The sequence below is a fragment of the Antechinus flavipes genome, chromosome 6, assembly GCF_016432865.1.
Source record: "Antechinus flavipes isolate AdamAnt ecotype Samford, QLD, Australia chromosome 6, AdamAnt_v2, whole genome shotgun sequence".
NCBI classification, from domain to species: Eukaryota; Metazoa; Chordata; class Mammalia; order Dasyuromorphia; family Dasyuridae; genus Antechinus; species Antechinus flavipes.
In genome coordinates, this window is record NC_067403.1 from 169,534,518 (window position 1) to 169,553,189 (window position 18,672).

An 18,672-nucleotide genomic window follows, 5' to 3' on the forward strand; every position below is an offset into this window, starting at 1 on the left:
TTAAGGCCTTTGAAGGGGTTCATAAAAGACATTTATTATAATGGTAACAAAAGATACAAACTACTCCACAATATTAAAGAAAAGAGAGGGAGAACTCACCTTGAGTTTATGTTCTTTTCTATTGACAATAACAGCTGTGATTTGTTGGTCCATGAAAATCAGGATGGTGACCAGCAAGGCAGGAATAGCAGCTGCAAGGTACACCCACCAGGGGTTCCCTCCAAAGGGTGTGACAAACCAGCCTCGGTTGGGACTTGTTGGCTTTGAGAACAATGAAAGAAAATAGGGTAAACTTCATAATAATCATAATACATTGCCAGTTAAAAGGACCATCAAGTAAAGATAAATCAAATCCCAAGAAATATTTTGCCTTATGATTTTCATCTGGATATGTCTAAAGACAACACAGTTAACATACATTGTTTCATGGCCTATACAGATGAAAATGATCCCAGCCCCTTCATCCCAAATCTAATGTTTTTTGGTGGGACCAATGAATAATTCTGCAAACCTAGTTCACAAGACATTATGACAGACAATAGGGCAAAGAAACTCAGAGGTTCCTATATATCAAGAGAGGTGGAGGGACAGGTAGGCAAGCCCAGAAAGAGACAGAAAAACGGAGACAGATAGCAAGAAAGAGAAACAGAAATGAACAGTAAGACAGAAAGAAAGAGATAAAGATGGAAAGAGAGAGAAGAGGAGAGAAAGACAAAGAAAAGAAATAGAGCAGAAAAGAGAGAGAAGGAGGGAGAGAAAGAGAAAGACAGAAAAAAGAGAGAGAAGGAGGGAGAAAAGAGAAAGACAGAAAAGAAAGCAGAAAAAAGAGAGAAGGAGGGAGAAAAGAGAAAGAAGAGAGAGGAGAAAAAAAGAGGGAGGGAGGGAGGGAAGGAGAGAGAGAGAGAGAGAGAGAGAGAGAGAGAGAGAGAGAGAGAGAGAGAGAGAGAGAGAAAGAAAGATTTACCTACCTTGAATTCACTTGGCACAATTAGTTTTGGAGTGTCCACACCCACCAGGGCATCGATAATACAAAAAATGAGGATGGACAGAATAATGGCAAAGTCACTAATAAGTTTTCTTGCCTAAAAAAATATAAGATACAATTGTTTGGTTAATATCCAAGAAACCATCTATCCTTCCATCTATCCTTCACATTATTGCTAGATTTCCATGAGAATGAAGCTTCTTGTGCATGAAGGTATCATTGTCTCAATGCTGGTGGACTGGAGGAATCATACTGGGGTTCGATCATTGTTTAAATTGTATTGTTACTTCATCATTCAGTCTTGATGCACTGATACTATCATAAAAATAGATCCCAAAGTTAGAACTTGATAGAGAGGAATGGCACTTTAGATATGGAAGATTATGGAGAAATTACCCATCACTCCTAGTAAGATTAAATAGTTTTCTGACCCAACTAAGTGCTTAATGATTGCTCTTTCATTCATGAAAAAATGAATAGTCAGAGGAAAGCAAATTCTGATCAATCTCACCTATTAAAGTGATATGAAAAGGATAAAACATTATTCAAATGTTACTTATTAATGACCTTATCATCAAATCTAATGATTTTTAACAGTATTCATCCTTTTTGCTTACACTGTAACCTGATATTTTGGAGTAACCCATGACTTTTCCTTAGTATCCCACTCAACACATCTTAAACTGAATTTATTATCTTTGATTTAATAAAAAAAAAAAAAACCACTAATTCTGCAGAAAGCATTATCATGCACCAATTACCTAGGCTCATGATCTGGGAGTCTACTTAGGATCTTCCTACTTTTTTCATTCCCTTCTTCCATGTTAAGTGATGTTGATTTCTATTCTAGCAATATCTCCCATCTGTTTCCCATTTTCCACCCCCACTACTCTAACCAAGGTCTTTTTTTATGGATAAATATAATAACTCTCTATGTCCTCTGTCTCCTATCAATTTATTCTTCACATTGCTGGCAAAATAATTTTGCTAATACATGGGTCTAATCACCTCAATCTCCCATCAAAAACTTTTAAGGGATACCTGTTTCCTGTCAGATAAAAAGATATATTTTTAATGTGGCATTCAATCTTGTTCTAGATTTATCTCATTTATCATACAAACTCTTTTTACGGATCAGTAAAAAAAAAATTAGCCAACCCCTAGTCTTGTGAGAAGCAACATGGAATAAAAAAAAAGTGTATTGGATATGGAATCTAAAAACTTCAGTTTGAATTCTGATTCACACATTACTAAATGTACGATCATTGACCAGTCATGTAACTTTTCAGGACTCAGATTTCTTATCTGAGAAAGGAAGCTAATAAAACCACATCATTTTAAGAAAGATGTTCTGCACAGCATAAAAGTGCTATAATCAATATGCATTTTTCTTGTGATTAAAAGCATGCAATTCAACAAGCATTTATTAAGTACCAACTATGTGCCAGGTACTAAGTTAAGTGCCAAGAACACCAAAACAAAAATAAAATAGTCCCGGATATTCAAGGAGCTTATATTGTACTGATAGAGAAAATGTGTTCAATATAATTAAGTATTAAATAATTCAAAGTAATTTGGATGAAGAATGAAAAGAATCCTAATTTTTCATTGTTTAGTCGTTTCAATTGTGTTTGATTCATTTTGTAGTTATCTTGGCAAAAATACTGGAGCAGTTTGCCATTTTCTTCTCCTGCTCATTTAAAAGATGAGGAAATTGAGGCAAACAGAGTTAAGTGACTTGTCCAGTATCACACAGCTAACAAATGTCTCAGACCAAATTTGAGCTCAGGAAGACAAAAACAAAAAGGAAAAAGCACAGAAAAGGAAAAGCAAACAAGTGTGTTTCTTTTCCTCATTCAGTCTCCATGGTTCTCTCTTTGGATGTGGATGGCATTTTCTATCCAGAGTCTATTGGAATTGTCTTAAATCACTATTGCTATGAAGTGCTAACTCTGTCATAGTTGATCATAACATAATCTTGCTATTACTGTGTACAAAGTTTTCCTGATTCTGCTCACTTCCCTCAGCATCAGTTCATGTAAGTCCTTCCAGGCTTTCCTGAAATCAGCCTGCTCATCATTTCTTATAGAACAATAATATTCCATTACATACTGAATGATCAAAGAAATGTTCTACATATCAGTAGACAGAATTTGAGAACCGTAAGGGGAAACATCCAGGAGCCTAGATAAGTCCTTCAGACATACCTGTTATCAGATTTAATGACCTCGAAAGCCTACTTAAGCAGCATTTGGAGCTGCCTCCAGAAATGACTTCCACATTGACCCTCAGTTATCAATCTTTGTGTCATAGACTTGTCTCCTTTTTCTACCAATTTGGACTAAATTAGGTTTATGTAAAACATTTAAAAGATAGATAACACAGCTGCTTCATTAGATATATTTCTGAGAGAGGTATTTTATTCTTCTGTAGGACTATTATTTACATGGAGAAACAATGCTTGGAAATCAAAATAAACCACTTCATCTTTTTGTCACATGCCCCAAATGATATCCCATTCTTAGTTCTAAATAGGTTGTGATTTTCATTAGTGTAAGATTGTAGGGAACTAACTCTAGAGCAAAGATTCTAAGTGAATTTCCTAGAGTCACACAACTAGAATATGTCAGAACGCCTAATTTCCCTGGCTTTCCTGGTTCTCAAAGAGCCATTCTCTATCCATTATACCACACTGCCTCTCTTTATGTCTCATTAAAAGTTATAGCTTTGGAAATATTTTTCTGTCATGTACTTTCATTTTTATTCCTTTTATTTCCAATTATTTAATTCTATTTATTTATTTTGCACAGTCTTGCAGAATAGGGAATATTTTTGCTTAAACTCTCACTCCTATAATAATAGGTTGAGGCTAAGCTCATATGGAAATTAAATAGATTTTTTTCCAGACCCCTACAAAGTCTAGATCAAAATTCATCAATTAGGACAAATAAGAAGAAGTGCACAGGAGGTGGTTTTTTAAATTTGCATTTATAAAATATATGTCAAAAATTCCTCCCTAAAGTGTCCTCCAAGAAAGTGAAGATAAACATCCTGAAACTTGACTTCTTACATAAGATTTTCTCTGAGAACTCATTTTGTTTTGAACAAGTTTAGTAATAGAAAATTATTACAAGATCATAGATATATAGTTGATAGGCGCTATGGAGGCCATCAACTCCAATATCCCCATTTTGCACATGAGAAAAATAAAGATTAAATGACTGACCAAGAGGCTAACAAAAAATAAAAATCTAAGGTAAGATACAAGCTTCTAATTCTTTCTGTGCACCCCATTGAAATCTATCAAATTTGATCTACCTTAAAATCTAAAGGAAATATAATTTTAAAATATATAGAAATCAAATCAAATCTAAATCTCTTAAGAGATCCTGAGGTCTCTATTCCCCAATCACTGGCTTCTGGCAGCGACTAGAAGTACCAGTCTATTCATGAGAAAACCTGCTCCCTTAAAGTTGTCTGCTCGAAATTAGGCATGGACCCACACTTAACACCATATACCAAGATAAGATCAAAATGGGTCCATGATCTAGGCATAAAGAATGAGATTATAAATAAATTAGAGAAACATAGAATAGTTTATCTCTCAGACTTGTGGAGGAGAAAGAAATTTGTGACCAAAGATGAACTAAAGACCATTACTGATCACAAAATAGAAAATTTTGATTACATCAAATTAAAAAGCCTTTGTACAAACAAAACTAATGCAAACAAGATTAGAAGGGAAGCAACAAACTGGGAAAACATCTTCACAGTTAAAGGTTCTGATAAAGGCCTTATTTCCAAAATATATAGAGAACTGACTCTAATTTATAAGAAATCAAGCCATTCTCCAATTGACCATTTGGTCAAAGGATAGGAAAAGACAATTTTCAGATGATGAAATCGAAACTATTACTACTCATATGAAAGAGTGTTCCAAATCATTATTGATCAGAGAAATGCAAATTAAGACAACTCTGAGATATCACTACACACCTGTCAGATTGGCTAAGATGACAGGAAAAAATAATGATGAATGTTGGAGGGGATGCAGGAAAACTGGAACACTGATACATTGTTGGTGGAGTTGTGAACGAATCCAACCATTCTGGAGAGCAATCTGGAATTATGCCCAAAAAGTTATCAAACTGTGCATACCCTTTGATCCAGCAGTGTTTCTATTGGGCTTATATCCCAAAGAAACACTAAAGAAGGGAAAGGGACCTGTATGTGCCAAAATGTTTGTAGCAGCCCTGTTTGTAGTGGCTAGAAACTGGAAATTGAATGGATGCCCATCAATTGGAGAATGGCTGGGTAAATTGTGGTATATGAATGTTATGGAATATTATTGTTCTGTAAGAAATGACCAGCAGGAGGAATACAGAGAGGCTTGGAGAGACTTACATGAACTGATGCTAAGTGAAATGAGCAGAACCAGGAGATCATTATACACTTCGACAACGATATTGTATGAGGATGTATTCTGATGGAAGTGGATTTCTTTGACAAAGAGACCTAACTGAGTTTCAATTGATAAATGATGGACAGAAGCAGCTACACCCAAAGAAAGAACACTGGGAAACGAATGTGAATATCTGCATTTTTGTTTTTCTTCCCGGGTTATTTCTATCTTCTGAATCCAATTCTCCCTGTGCAACAAGAGAACTGTTCAGTTCTGCAAACATATATTGTATCTAGGATATATTGCAACATATCTAACATATATAGGACTGCTTGCCATCTAGAGGAGGGGGTGGAGGGAGGGAGGGGAAAAATAGGAACAGAAACGAGTGCAAGGATAATGTTGTAAAAAAATTACCCTGGAATGGATTCTGTCAATATAAAGTTATTATTAAATAAAATAAAATAAAATATTAAAAAAATAAATAAATAAAAAATAAAGTTGTCTGCTCTCTCTTGAGGAACATCAAACAAGTGTAGCCCAATATCATTGCTTGTGATAGCCCATGGACATGTTCTGGCTCACTTTTCATTAATCTGCCAATGACTAACTTTCCACTTCTGTTGGCAGAGGCAACACAGCATATAACCCAAGAGGAGTGAGTGAGGGGTTTTTTGTTTATTTGTTTGGGCATAGATTTGTTTTTAATAGAAAACAAAAATGCAAATATGGTGATTAACCAGTTGTTGGAGCATATGTTATCCTCCACCTATTTAGCCAAAGTCCTTAAAAGAGAGGATGTCAACTTTATTTTAAAATGTTTAATTTAATTTAAAATTTTTATTTTAAAAAATACAAAACAAAACAAAAAAATCGCAAAAAAAATCCTCAAAAGTATATGCTGAATGGAATGACTGCCCCAGTTCAAAAGGTTTTTCCCTTCACCCCCCATTTCTTTTTGGAGATAAGAAGGAAAATGGAGAGTTGAGGAGAAATCCTCATTCCTTGCAGAATTAATTGGGAGATATTTAAGTGAATCAGGATAGGAACAGCCAGTTTACATAATCATCAAAAATGCCAAAACAAAGTCTAAAAGCAAGAGTGAGCTGGAAAAGGGCTCTCAGAGAACCATAATCTATCCCTCATTGCTTAGAAAACAACAACTTAAAAAAACCCATTATAATCACACACTTCACAAGGGATGCTACAGTATTAATTATTGAAATAGCCACAATAGGAGATAACAACAATGAGAAGCCAATTAATCTTTGAGGGGGAGAAGTGATTTTAATCTTCCTGAAACCCAAGAGAGCATTCTGTTTTCACTTTGCAGAATTACTGCTGTTGCTAAATTAACCGCGACAAAAGAATATTTCGCCTCCGGAGTTGTTCTCACTGGAGGGAATGCTGATGTAAGTGACTAATGCAGTATAACGCAACCTGTGAGCAATCAATAAATATTATATTCATTTATGATGTCAAACTTTGCTAAAGAGCTTTTTTCTCTTATATTCTTCCCCTATTCTTGGTGTTATATTCCAAGTAATATGATAGATGAGTGTTTGCATAAAAAGTTGTATGTTTTGGGCTCCTTGCAATGATAATTATAACCATTATATTACCTTATTTTAAAAGAAATATGAAATACAATTAATAATGATAACAATAATGCAATGGGTCAGTTCACTCTTTGTTACCCTATATGGGTTTTCTTGGTAGTGATATTGTAGTAATCTGCCATTTTTTTCCTTCCAACTCATTTTACAGAAAAGGAAACTGAGGCAAACAGGATTAAGTGACTTGCCCACAGCCATGCAGCTACTAAATATCCACAGTCAGACTGGAACTCATGAAGATTAGTCTTCTTGGCTTCAGACCTGGCACTTTATCTACTGTACCACTTAGCTGCCTTGGAGGAGTATACAATGCTTATTATCTCCATTTACATGTAGCTCCTCATCAGCAAGGCAGCTGAAGTAGTTCTTCCCAGCTGGAAGGAGGACTTGAAAAATCATTAAAAAAGGAATTCCTTGACAGTTTTTTTTATCTATACTTTTATAATAGTTTTTCTCCCTCAAGTTAAAGATGTGCTGATTCATTCATTTATTTATTTATTTATTTGTTTGTTTGTTTGTTTATTTATTTATTTATTTATTTGTTTATTTGCATTCTGAATGAGTTTTCTACATAAATGAGAGGACCACACTAGCAGAAAGGACGAAGGGATGTCTCTAGAAAACTAACACCAGACTTAATCATAGGCCTAAATTGAAGCTCTTTCCCTTTAGAGAAACAGCAACTTCATACAAATGAGAAGTTTCTTTATTGATCATATCTCCTAACATTTCAGAATTTTACTGAGAATCAAAATCAAACTTGTGGTTGTTGGGTAGATTAAATGAGATAATATTTTTAAAGTGTTTTACAAAGCATAAAGCACTTTATAAATATTAAGTGTTAACTATTATTGTACTGTTCTAGTCATAAAGCACTTCTCCTGTTTTACAGAATATTCCAAAAGTCTTGGAACATTAATGGTTATTAATGCTTAAAACTACTCCAGGACTTTTCTGTAGGTGATTTTTCATATTTTATGGAGAGTGATTTTTAACAATCTCATCGCTCAGTTTCATTTGTGGAAGGAAGCATATTTATCAAGGCTGGTTAGGTGTTCTTTTACTATCTCCTTAATTACTTAGGAAATCGACTCCCCATCAGTCATTTCTGTTCTGTTCTTTCCAGTCTAAAGATGATTCATTCCCCTTTGGCAGAGAAAACAATAGCAAGAGAAGAATAAAAAGGATTTTGTCGATGAACAGTTATTGTCTCATCTCATTTTCCCTGGCTTCCATTTTTTTCTGTAAATATCTTTCACCAATAGAAGTCAGTTGGTGGGTTCTTTGTATATATACATCAGCCTCTTCAGACAACTGCCCCCTCCCTTTTTTTCATAGATGATTCTTCTTATATCTTTGGAATGCCATTCTTGAGTTTCTGTCCATGCCTCCACACTCTCACTAAATTCTCTTGTAGAATTTAATCCATGTAGAATTTAATATGTTTCTTTTGAACCCTTCAAAATCTAGAATGTATATCCAATTATGCCCAGATTCCCTTTCTTCCTGTATCCCTAAAAGCAAAGTAAGAACTGAGACAAAAGATGAACTAATTTACCATCACAAAAATATCAATCTGGAATGGGATGACCCTCAAAATTTGACATTAATTTAGAAATGTCAAAGTTACCCACTGCATACAGGACCATCACCAGTTATTTTGAATTCTGTCTTGACTGATAACTCTGAAGAAGAGCAAAGCTGATGACTTTCCACAGGTCTTAAATCCTGCTCATATACAAGTCAAAACATCACCTTGTGTTGTCATTTTGGTTCTCTTCAAAAATAAAGAATGAACAACAAAATCTCTATCACAAACTCTAGGAAGCAATAAGCTTTTCCCCCCCCAAGGGTCTCATCATTTTCTTCCCAAAATTGGTTCGTCCCAGTTGGTAAGAATCAGAGCCAAAATAGAACTCCTTGGTTCTTCTGCTTTATGAAGGATGAAGTTACTATTAAGGAAAGAAAAAAGTTGGTAGCTGCTGTATTTTGAGCTGAGAGAGAGCTCTGACACATCTGGGGGGGGGGGGGGTTCAAATTTCCCATTACTACTGAACCAAGCTACTGTATCAACACTGTATCAGGATTTGTAACCTGAATTCCTCCTCTATTTTTTTTTTCTGTCCCAGTGGTTTGTAGTGATCACAAAAATCTCCTCAAGAAATACATCTTGCCAAATGGGAACAACATCAATTAGAAAAAATTTTTGGTATATACCATTCTTCCTCCTATCTCTAACAAAATAGGCAGCACAGTATAGTCCATAGAGAAGGGGTGTTAAAAACAGGAATGCTTGGACTTATGTCCTAATTTTGACACACACTGGATAAGACTCTGGAAAAATCCCTTAACTCCTAGTATCCTAGATAACTCTCTAACAATCCAAGTTACAAATCTACATTGTTAGAGCATCTGAACCAATAAAAGAACAGCTTCAGTCTCCATCTCACTTCTAATGCCTGTTTTTTATTTATCACATATTAATTTTTCAGGAAGATGTTGGTATTGAATGTATTGACATTCCTTAAAGAAAAATGTTAAATACTATACCACATTTGGAAATTATCCCTTGCAATCATCTATTTTTTCCCAGATCAGAGGCTGGTGATTCTGGCAATACTCTACCCAGAGCAACCAGGACATCTGAAACATCATCAGGGCAATGACTTTTGTTACCTGCCCTTCCCTTTGTGTGTGGCAGTTATATCTGGCTGGAAAATGACCTTGGTCTAACAAAGTAGGAGAAATTTTAGAAATCTGCAGAGCTATTAGCAACTTGGGAGTTGCATCATCTCTGCACACATAGCTCAAAAAAAAGTTCTCTTAAATTGATTAAAAATGCAATATTTCAGCAGATCTTAAGGATGCCCATGAGATAGTTACTCATATTTCAGAAAGCACTTGTTCTATTACGTTTAATAAAAAAGGACTCCTTCAAGAAGGAAAGGAAAAATTAAAGAGCTAGGTGGTATGCCCAAATAAATTAAAAGTTCCCCCAAAAGAGGCTAAAAGAAGAGTCTACAAGGACAAGAACATAAAAATTAAAGGTTCATAGACTTAAAGCTGGAAGGGGCCCTTGGAGTTCATCAAGTCTAAGTTCTTTATTTTACAGATTAGGAAACTGAGGCACATAGAGGTAACATGACTTGCTCAGTGCTGCAAAGCCATTAAATATCTGAGTTAGGATTTGAACTCAGGTCTTTTTGCATCTTTGAAAATTACCTCAAGAAAGGTTTCAGTTCAGATCTTTGATTTTAAATCAGATTGTTTCATAAACAATTCCCTGAAAATGTTTTTGAAGTCTGATACTCCAAGAAAAGTGTCCACTCAGGATTTTGATTAACACATAGTGTAAGCAACAACAACAACAAAAAAAAAATTGGTGCCCTTTTTATGAGAGGACAAGAATTTTCATATACTCCTTATTCTGAAGAAGTTACCTTCTAGTAGAAGCAATTTGAACTGTAGGGCCTCTACTGGACTCCAAATTATAGAATCCTAAACTCTTCCAACTAGAATTGATGGAGAATTAGACTAGCCCACTTTTGCTCCTTTCTTTTGCCCATGATCACCTATTTACAAGTGAGTACAGAACAGCTAACCATCTTCCCTGTCCTTCATTTTCCATATTACAAAAAGGACTAAATACTTGAGTTTATATGTGAACTACTGTGTGATGTTCCTATAAGGCAAAAGAATTTCCTTATGCATTACTCAGCTCTTATACGCTCTCTTCATTTCATTTTTAGATACAAGCCAGATGCAAGGATTTCTTAAAATGTATACACAGAATTTTACAGAAAAGATCATTGATGAAATAAGAATTAGATCTTCTCAAAATGATCTGAGAAAGATAGCATTTTACACTTTGGTAAGTGGAATTTAGAAGTAAAAAATTATTTTAATTGTATTTTATATAGAAAAATGGCAATGAAGAGCTACTAATTTTAATTCTGTTTTTTATGGGAAAAAATGATCATGAAGGGCTACAATAAACTTAGTTTGCTCTTCTCTCATAAATAGCATTGCTGCTTCCTAATTTATCCAGGAATATACAGTAAGAACTAGAAGGCCTGAGCAAATAACTATTATGTGTGTGTGTGTATGTGTGTGTGTGTGTGTGTGTGTGTTATATAAACACATACACACAAATTATAGGTGATGCCATAGTGCACAGAGAGCCAGACCTGAAATCAAGAAGACTCATTTTCTGAGTTCAAATCTGGCCTCAGACACTTATGATCTGTATGCTCTAGGCAAATCACTTAATCCTATTTGCCTCAATTTTCCTCAAAATGAGTTGGAGAAGGAAATGGCAAACCAAAATGGAAAACCCCAAATGAGGTCATAAAGAATCAGACACAAGTGAAATAACTGAGCAACAACAATAAATATACCTACCCAAATATAAATGCTTATATATAATTATGGCCATTATATCTTCAGGGTAGGGCCATTAAAAAGCTCCATCATAGCTGTAGCTAAAAAAGGAACTTCAAGATCATCTGGTCCAAACCCCCTTATTTTAGATTAGGAATTGAGGGCTAGAAATGAAATGACTTACTATACATGTAACAACTGACAGGAAAAAAAAGATTCAAACTCTGGTTACTTTGGAATTAACACACACACACAAAAAAAAAGACATAAAACTTATCTTCGGTTTTCAGATGGTGTTTAAGTGCACTTATTATTCTACTTAAATTTACAGTCATACCTGTGAGGAGGAGAGTTTTGATGAGGGGTATTTTTTCAAAATGGACCTTCCCGAACTACTTTTAAATACTAAGAAACTCACCATAGTAGGAAAATAGCGGCTGGTTTTGAACTTCTTCAGGGCCATAGAACATGTATATGTACCGAGAAAGAGGATAAAGGACATGAGCGTGATATCAGGAACATATTTACAGCTGTTGCCCACGAGCTCCCACCATATTTCAAACACTCCTTCTTGGACAAAGATGACCAGTCAATGGTTGCATTATGAGGCTAAAGAGAAAAAAACAAAATTTAAAAATATGTGAAACATAGAAACTTGCATTCATCAATCCATGACAATCTAATGCTACTGAAAACATAGTTAAGTTTTTTCAAAGTACTTAAGGTAAATCCATCCTTTGAAACAGATTTAATGCATTGTTTAGTCAACATGCTATAGTTATGTTTCCTTAAAAGAAACAAACCACCAAGTTTCCAGCTGAACTGGAACAGACAGAGACATCCTCAGCCTTTGAATATCTGAGTTCTTTTCCCTTTTTGTTGTTCCAAGAGAGATTTATTATTCTTCTTTTTTTTTAAAAAATGGATTCTATCAAAGTTTTCATCTGTTCTTAATTAAGCTACCAGTGTTACAGACACAAAACATGTATTCTGCAACCCTGATTGCTAATTAGTAGACTGAAAACCTAAAATATAGTTACACATTATGAGGCTAATGCATTTTGATAAGTGAATTTTCCAAATAATTTAAGAGTAACCCTTCAGCACCTAAATTTTTGAAGATATTATTCTCTAGAAAAATCAAACTATATTAGCAATTTAGGAATGAATCCTTAGTCTTTTACCTGTTTTTATGGTCTCTTGTTTCTAAATTAGTCAATATTGAAAGCAAATGAACTTTTTTTCCTGATAATTTGAGGTAGTTATTAGTAAAATTCACAATTACTATTACTCAATAATGCACAAAATAGTTTGTAATCTCATTGATTTAGACATTCCTTTCATTGCTGAAAATCACTTCCCAAACCTGCTTGCTCATCCTAGGTTACTTTTGTCCACATCCCCCAATGAATTTGCCCAAGAGTGTCCGTTCAATATACTGGAAGATTTTTTTTAATCCATAAAGAAAACAGAGATAGTAGTATGAAAATATTTGTTTCAAAGTTTAAATAGTGATAATTAACTCCTCTGGCCCTCCCATACTAGGAGTTATTGTTGCCTCTTAAATAAATTTCTTCTTTATCTCCAGGTTCCCAGCTGTTGTCTAAAGAGCTCAAGCTGTCAAATGTCTGACCTTTAGATAAATTGGTGTTACTATCTCAGCGTGATGGGGGTGCATTTTCAATTTTTAAAGAAAAATTTGTTCATTAATTTCTTTTAAGGTTAAATATTTTGCATATGTGGTCATGGAAAAATGCTTTTTATATGAGGATGTTTCCTTTGCTCCTTAGAAGCAAGGGAATCCTTTCCCATACCAAACATATCATTAATACTGGTGACTGCTTACAGAACTCTTGTGATATATAGGGTGAGAGGATTAAGTCACCATAAAACACTAATACTGGTTTGAGTAATATATTAAAACTAGCTAACTTTAGTAAAAATAGAATGCAGATTTTTATAACATCATTTCTCCACAAATTTGTAAACAACTGAATTGCATAATCAGAACCTTTAGTTTTGATAGGTGATTAATCATACTTTGTATGTGAGATTGCTGAATATAGATTTTCTTCAGGTATCTTTTTCCACTATTAAGGTCAAGATTTTCCTTCATTTAAAAGGCAAAATGTTTGATTTTGAAATATTAATCTACCATCAACACATATTTTAATCAGCAAAATTTTAATATTTTTAAATCAGCAAAAGTGCGCTATAATTTTAACTCTCACTTCTAACATCATCAACAAACCCCATACATACCCATACACAAGCTAAGCTTTCTTTTTGCCTTTTAAGGATGATATATGGACTAAATAGTTGTATCAAGGAGTCAAGATGGTGGAGTAAAGGCAGGGACTTGCCTGGGTTCTCCCAAACTCTCCTCCAAAAAACATTACTATAACACTCCAAAATTAATATTTGTGTGGCAGAGGGGACAAAAAGACAAGTTGAAAAAAATTTCCTGCCTAAGACAACATAGAAGTGAGGCCTTGGGGGTGACAGGATCAGCAACAGAGGGAGCTTCCAGAGGACTCAGTTTACAGAGAATAAAGAGGTTGGACAACTGATCAGAAGGAAATTACAGACCTTAGTCACAGTTTCAGAGTGGTAAAGAGAGCATAGGCCAGGAGAGTAATAACCATACCTCTCCTTACATGATACCATCTTGAAAGAAATGAAAGCTTAGAAGACTTCTATAACTAGCTGTGAAAACAGTAACATAAAATACCTGAAGCTTGGGACAATAGTTTAAAATCAAGAAAGAAAAGAAGGAAGGAAGGGAGGGAGGGAGGAAGAAAGGGAAGGAAGAAAAGGAAGGAAGGAAGGAAAGAAGGAAGGAAGGAAAGAAGGAAGGAAGGAAGGAAGGAAAAATATGAATGCAGAAAGTTACTATGATGACAAGGAAGATCAAAACACAAACTCGGAAAAAGACAACAAAATCAAAACTGCTACATCCAAAACCTTAAAGAAAAATGTAAATTGGTATCAGGACCACAATGAATTCTTAGAGGAGCTCAAAAAGAATTTCCAAAATCAAATAAGAGAGAGAGAGAAAAACTGGAAAGAGAAATGGCAGTGATGAAAGAAAATCATGAAAAAAGATCAACAGTTTTGTAGGAGAGGGATACAAAAAACACTAAAGAAAATACCTTTAAAAAATAGGTCAAATGGCAAATGAGGCAGAAAACCCAGTGAAGAGAAGGCCTTAAAAAGGAGAATTTTCCAAATGGAAAAGGAGGAACAAAAGCTCACTGAAGAAAATTAAAATTAAAATTGGCCAAATGGAAGCTAATAATTCTATGAGACATTATGAAACAATAAAACAAAATAAAAAGAATGAAAAAATGGAACAAAATGTGAAATATCTTATCAGGAAAATAACTGACAATGAAAATACATCAAGAGAAATAATTTAAGAATATCTGGACTACCTGAAAGCCATGATGTAAAAAAAGATCCTAGACATCATTTTTTCAAAAAATTATCATGGAAAACTGCCCCAGTATTCTAGAACCAGAGAATAGAATAAAAATTGAAAGTATCTACCAATTACCTCCTGAAAGAGATCCCTAAATGAAAACCTGGGGAATATTATACTCCAATTTCTAGAGCTCCCAGGTAAAGAAAGTGGCCAAACAGAAACAATTCAAGTATTATAGAGCCACAATCAAAATAACACAAGATTTAGCAGTTTCTACATTAAAGGACCAGAGGGTTTTGGATGTGATATCTTGGAAGGCAAAAGGAGCTAGGATTACAACCAAGAATCACCTACCCAGTAAAACCAAATATAATCCTTGGGGGGGGGGGGGAATGATATTTAAAGAAACAGGATTTTTGAGTATTCCTGATGAAAAGATCCATGCTAAACAGAAAATTTAACTTTCAAACATAATACTCAAGGAAAACAAAAACTTTTAAACAGTAAAGTGAAATCATAAAGGATTCTGTAGGGTTAGCCTATTTATACTACTACACATGGACATGATACTTGTAACTCCTAATAGTTTTCTCATTATTAGAGTAGTTAGAAGGAATATACATTTAATATGATGAGATGATTATCTAAAAAAATAAAATCAAGGGTGAGAAAGAGGGATACATTGGGAAAAGGAGGAAGGGAGAAGGAGAATGGAGTAAATTATCTCATATAAAAGGCATAAAAGAGTTTTTACAGTGGAAGGAAATGTAAGGCAGGTGAAAGGAAGCATGTGAACCTTAATCTAATTGGAATTGGCTCAAAGAAAGAATAACATACAAATACAGTTGAATATAGAAATCTATTTTACCCTACAAGATAGTAGGAGGGGAAGGGGATAAGGGAAGGGGATAAGAGAAGTGTGGGGAACTAATAAATTGAATATTGGATTGGGGGAGGCTGTGGTCAAAAGCAAAACACTTTTGAGGAAAGATAAGGTGAAAGGGGAAAGGGAAAGAGAGAGAGACAGAGAGACAGACAGAGAGAGAGAGAGAGAGAGAGAGAGAAGAGAGAGAGAGAGAGAGAGAGAGAGAGAGAGAGAGAGAAAGAGAGAGAGAGAGAGAGATAGGATAAATGGGGGGGAATAGTGTTCTATGCAAGTTCTCTTCATTTCTCAAATATAGAAAAAACTGAGTTAAATTTATAAAAATGCAAGTCATTTGGTTGATTGGTTGTCCTTTGTTCTCAAAGAGGATCAAAATGGCATCACTATGTTAGTCAAGTTATAGTGTGTCCAATTATGGTTAATCAGACCAAGATGAATTCAGAATGCTCTGCACAAGTCAGACATAAATAAGTCATATGAACATTTGGGGTTTTAACTTTACACATCTCGTATTTCTTTTCAGGTACTTCAATTCTGCTTGGCTTACAGAGCACAATATCTTTGCTAATGAGGATATGCCATATTAGAAAGTTCTTGGTCAGTGTCTCCCATGTCAAGCAATCAATTCTAAAGTTCTTAAGAAAAACCTTGAGAGTGTCTTTGTATCACTTTTTCTGATCACCAATGAGCACTTGTCCTGTGTGAGTTCTTTATAAAATAGTCTTTTTGGCAAGCATTACCCAAATTATAAATGGTCAAAGATTATGAACACACAATTTTCAGACAAAGAAATAAAAAACTATAGTCATATAAAAATGCTCTAAACAACTGGTTAGAAAAATGCAAATTAAAGTAACTCTTGAGTATCACTCACATCTATCTGATTAGTTTATACGACAGAAAAGGGAAACAAAATATGTTAGCGGGGATGTAGGAAAATTAGGACACTGACATTTTACTGGTAGAATTGTGAACTCATCTAACCATTCTCAAGAGCAATTTGGAATTATGCCCAAAGGGCTATAAAATCATGCGTATCCTTTCACCCAGCAATACCACTTCTAGGTCCATATCCCAAAGAAAGAGAAGGAAAAAGGAAAATGTCCTATATTGACAAAAGTATTTGTAGCAGCTCTTTTTGTAGTGACAATTGGAAATTGGGGAATGACTGAACAAGTTGTGATGTGTGATTATGTTACAAAAATTGATGAGCAGAATGCTTTCAGAAAATCTTGGAAAGATATTAACTGATATAAAGTAAAATGAGCAGAACCAGGAGTCCACTATACACACACGGCAACAGCAACATTGTATGATCCACTGTGAAAGACTTAGTTATTCTGCTCAACACAATGATCCAAAACAATTGTAAAGGGCTTATGAATAAAAACTGCTATTCATCTCTAGACAAAGAACTTGTGGAATCTGAATGCAGATTGAAGCAAACTTTTATTTACTTTCTTTACTTTTCTTGTTTTTTTTTTCCTTTTTGGTTAATTTGCGTTTCAGCATTACTAATGTGAAGATATGTTTTGCATGACTGCAAATATATAACCTATATGAAATTGCCTGCCTTCTTAATAAGGGAATAAAGGGAGGAGGAAAAGAATTTAGAGCTCATAATTTTTAAAAATGAATGTTAAAAATTGTTTTTACATGTGATTTGAAAGAAAAAAGACAATCAAACAAGATATATATATATATACAGGATAAACTGGGAATAGTCTCAGAGAGTAAGCACTAAGATTAAGAAGAAATAGCCCTCCCAGTGAGGAAACACTCCTACCAATGCAGATTAGCACTCTGCAACTTTTAGTTTTAGAGAGTTCCCTAAAATCATACAGCTAGTTTATGTCAGCAGCAATAGTACGCTTATCTACTTGAATTTTTCCCCTTAGGCTTAGGATGAAGATGATAATGTGGGGAGAAAGAAACACAGAGAGAGTGGTTCTGATGATCACAGTACTGGGGAGCATGTGTTTAAAATGGGCAGACAGACATGTGATAAGAGAGGGAAGATGAGATTCAGATGTTAGTTTGCAGAATTCACTGATATTCTCTTCCTTCCTCTGCCCTTGAGATTGTTAACTGCCACACAAATCATGGGAAGTAAGCAGCAGCCACTGCTAGTTATCAGATGAGATTCTCAGGCTTCCATTAGAGATAGTGGCTGGCCATCTGAGACTGCCAGAGCTCTGAAATGCAGAAGGAATCCATTCCAATTCTGAGTCCTGTGACTGACAGCTGCTGGGATTCTTATTGAGCTGGTGCATAAAGGCAAGACAGTCTCACTCTCTGCTCTTGGTGCAGACTACAACCCAGAACGAGACCCTAGACCCTTACCCATATCATTATCCCTTTTCCATGAGCTAGATGAGGGATATACATCTCACTATTCTCAAAGAAACCGTAGGGTAAGCAGGAAATGGTTTAGGAGCTAGGTCCTTATAGGAGTTTTTTTTTTCTCTTTCGTTTTTTGCTATTTTCAATAAAATATATGATCATAATATTATGTAAGGGTCTGAGTCTTCTGAATATGAAAATCAAGACCAGAGTCTAGCAATAAAGTAAAACTCTAGAGCAATGGGTTTCATATTTTTAAATATTTTGAATAATGTTCCATGTAATCCAATAAATTTTGGACCCAACAGACATAGCCAACTTGAAACCATAGCTTTGCTAGCCCTGCCCCCCTCTCCCCTACTATGTCTTTGAATTATCAGCCTCACTTTGGGACTAGGGGAAGCTATTAAGTATTCAAATCAATGAGAGGTTACAATAAGAATAAAAACTCAGCTGGTGATGCTTTCCACTAATTAAGCCAGCTGCAGACTGAATGGCCTCTAGTGGCCAAAGGGGTTACTGCAGATTTTGAAATAATAGATCTATACATGTACTAAGGAACTACAGCTGCTGGATTGGTGGCTTGAGGGGAGCACCAGCTGGTGGGCAACTTAAATCTTAGGGTCCCTTGCTGGATAA

At 34.9% G+C, this 18,672-nt stretch overlaps 1 protein-coding gene across 1 annotated transcript in view; it reads right to left on the reverse strand.

The window, feature by feature from the left end:
* Window positions 1–18,672, reverse strand: part of SLC4A4 (solute carrier family 4 member 4) — a 350,270-nt gene that overhangs the window by 42,014 nt on the left and 289,584 nt on the right. The window contains 4 exon segments of the mRNA XM_051964746.1: window positions 100–261; window positions 969–1,082; window positions 11,802–11,929; window positions 11,932–11,992. Coding sequence (XP_051820706.1) covers window positions 100–261; window positions 969–1,082; window positions 11,802–11,929; window positions 11,932–11,992 — 465 coding nt within the window.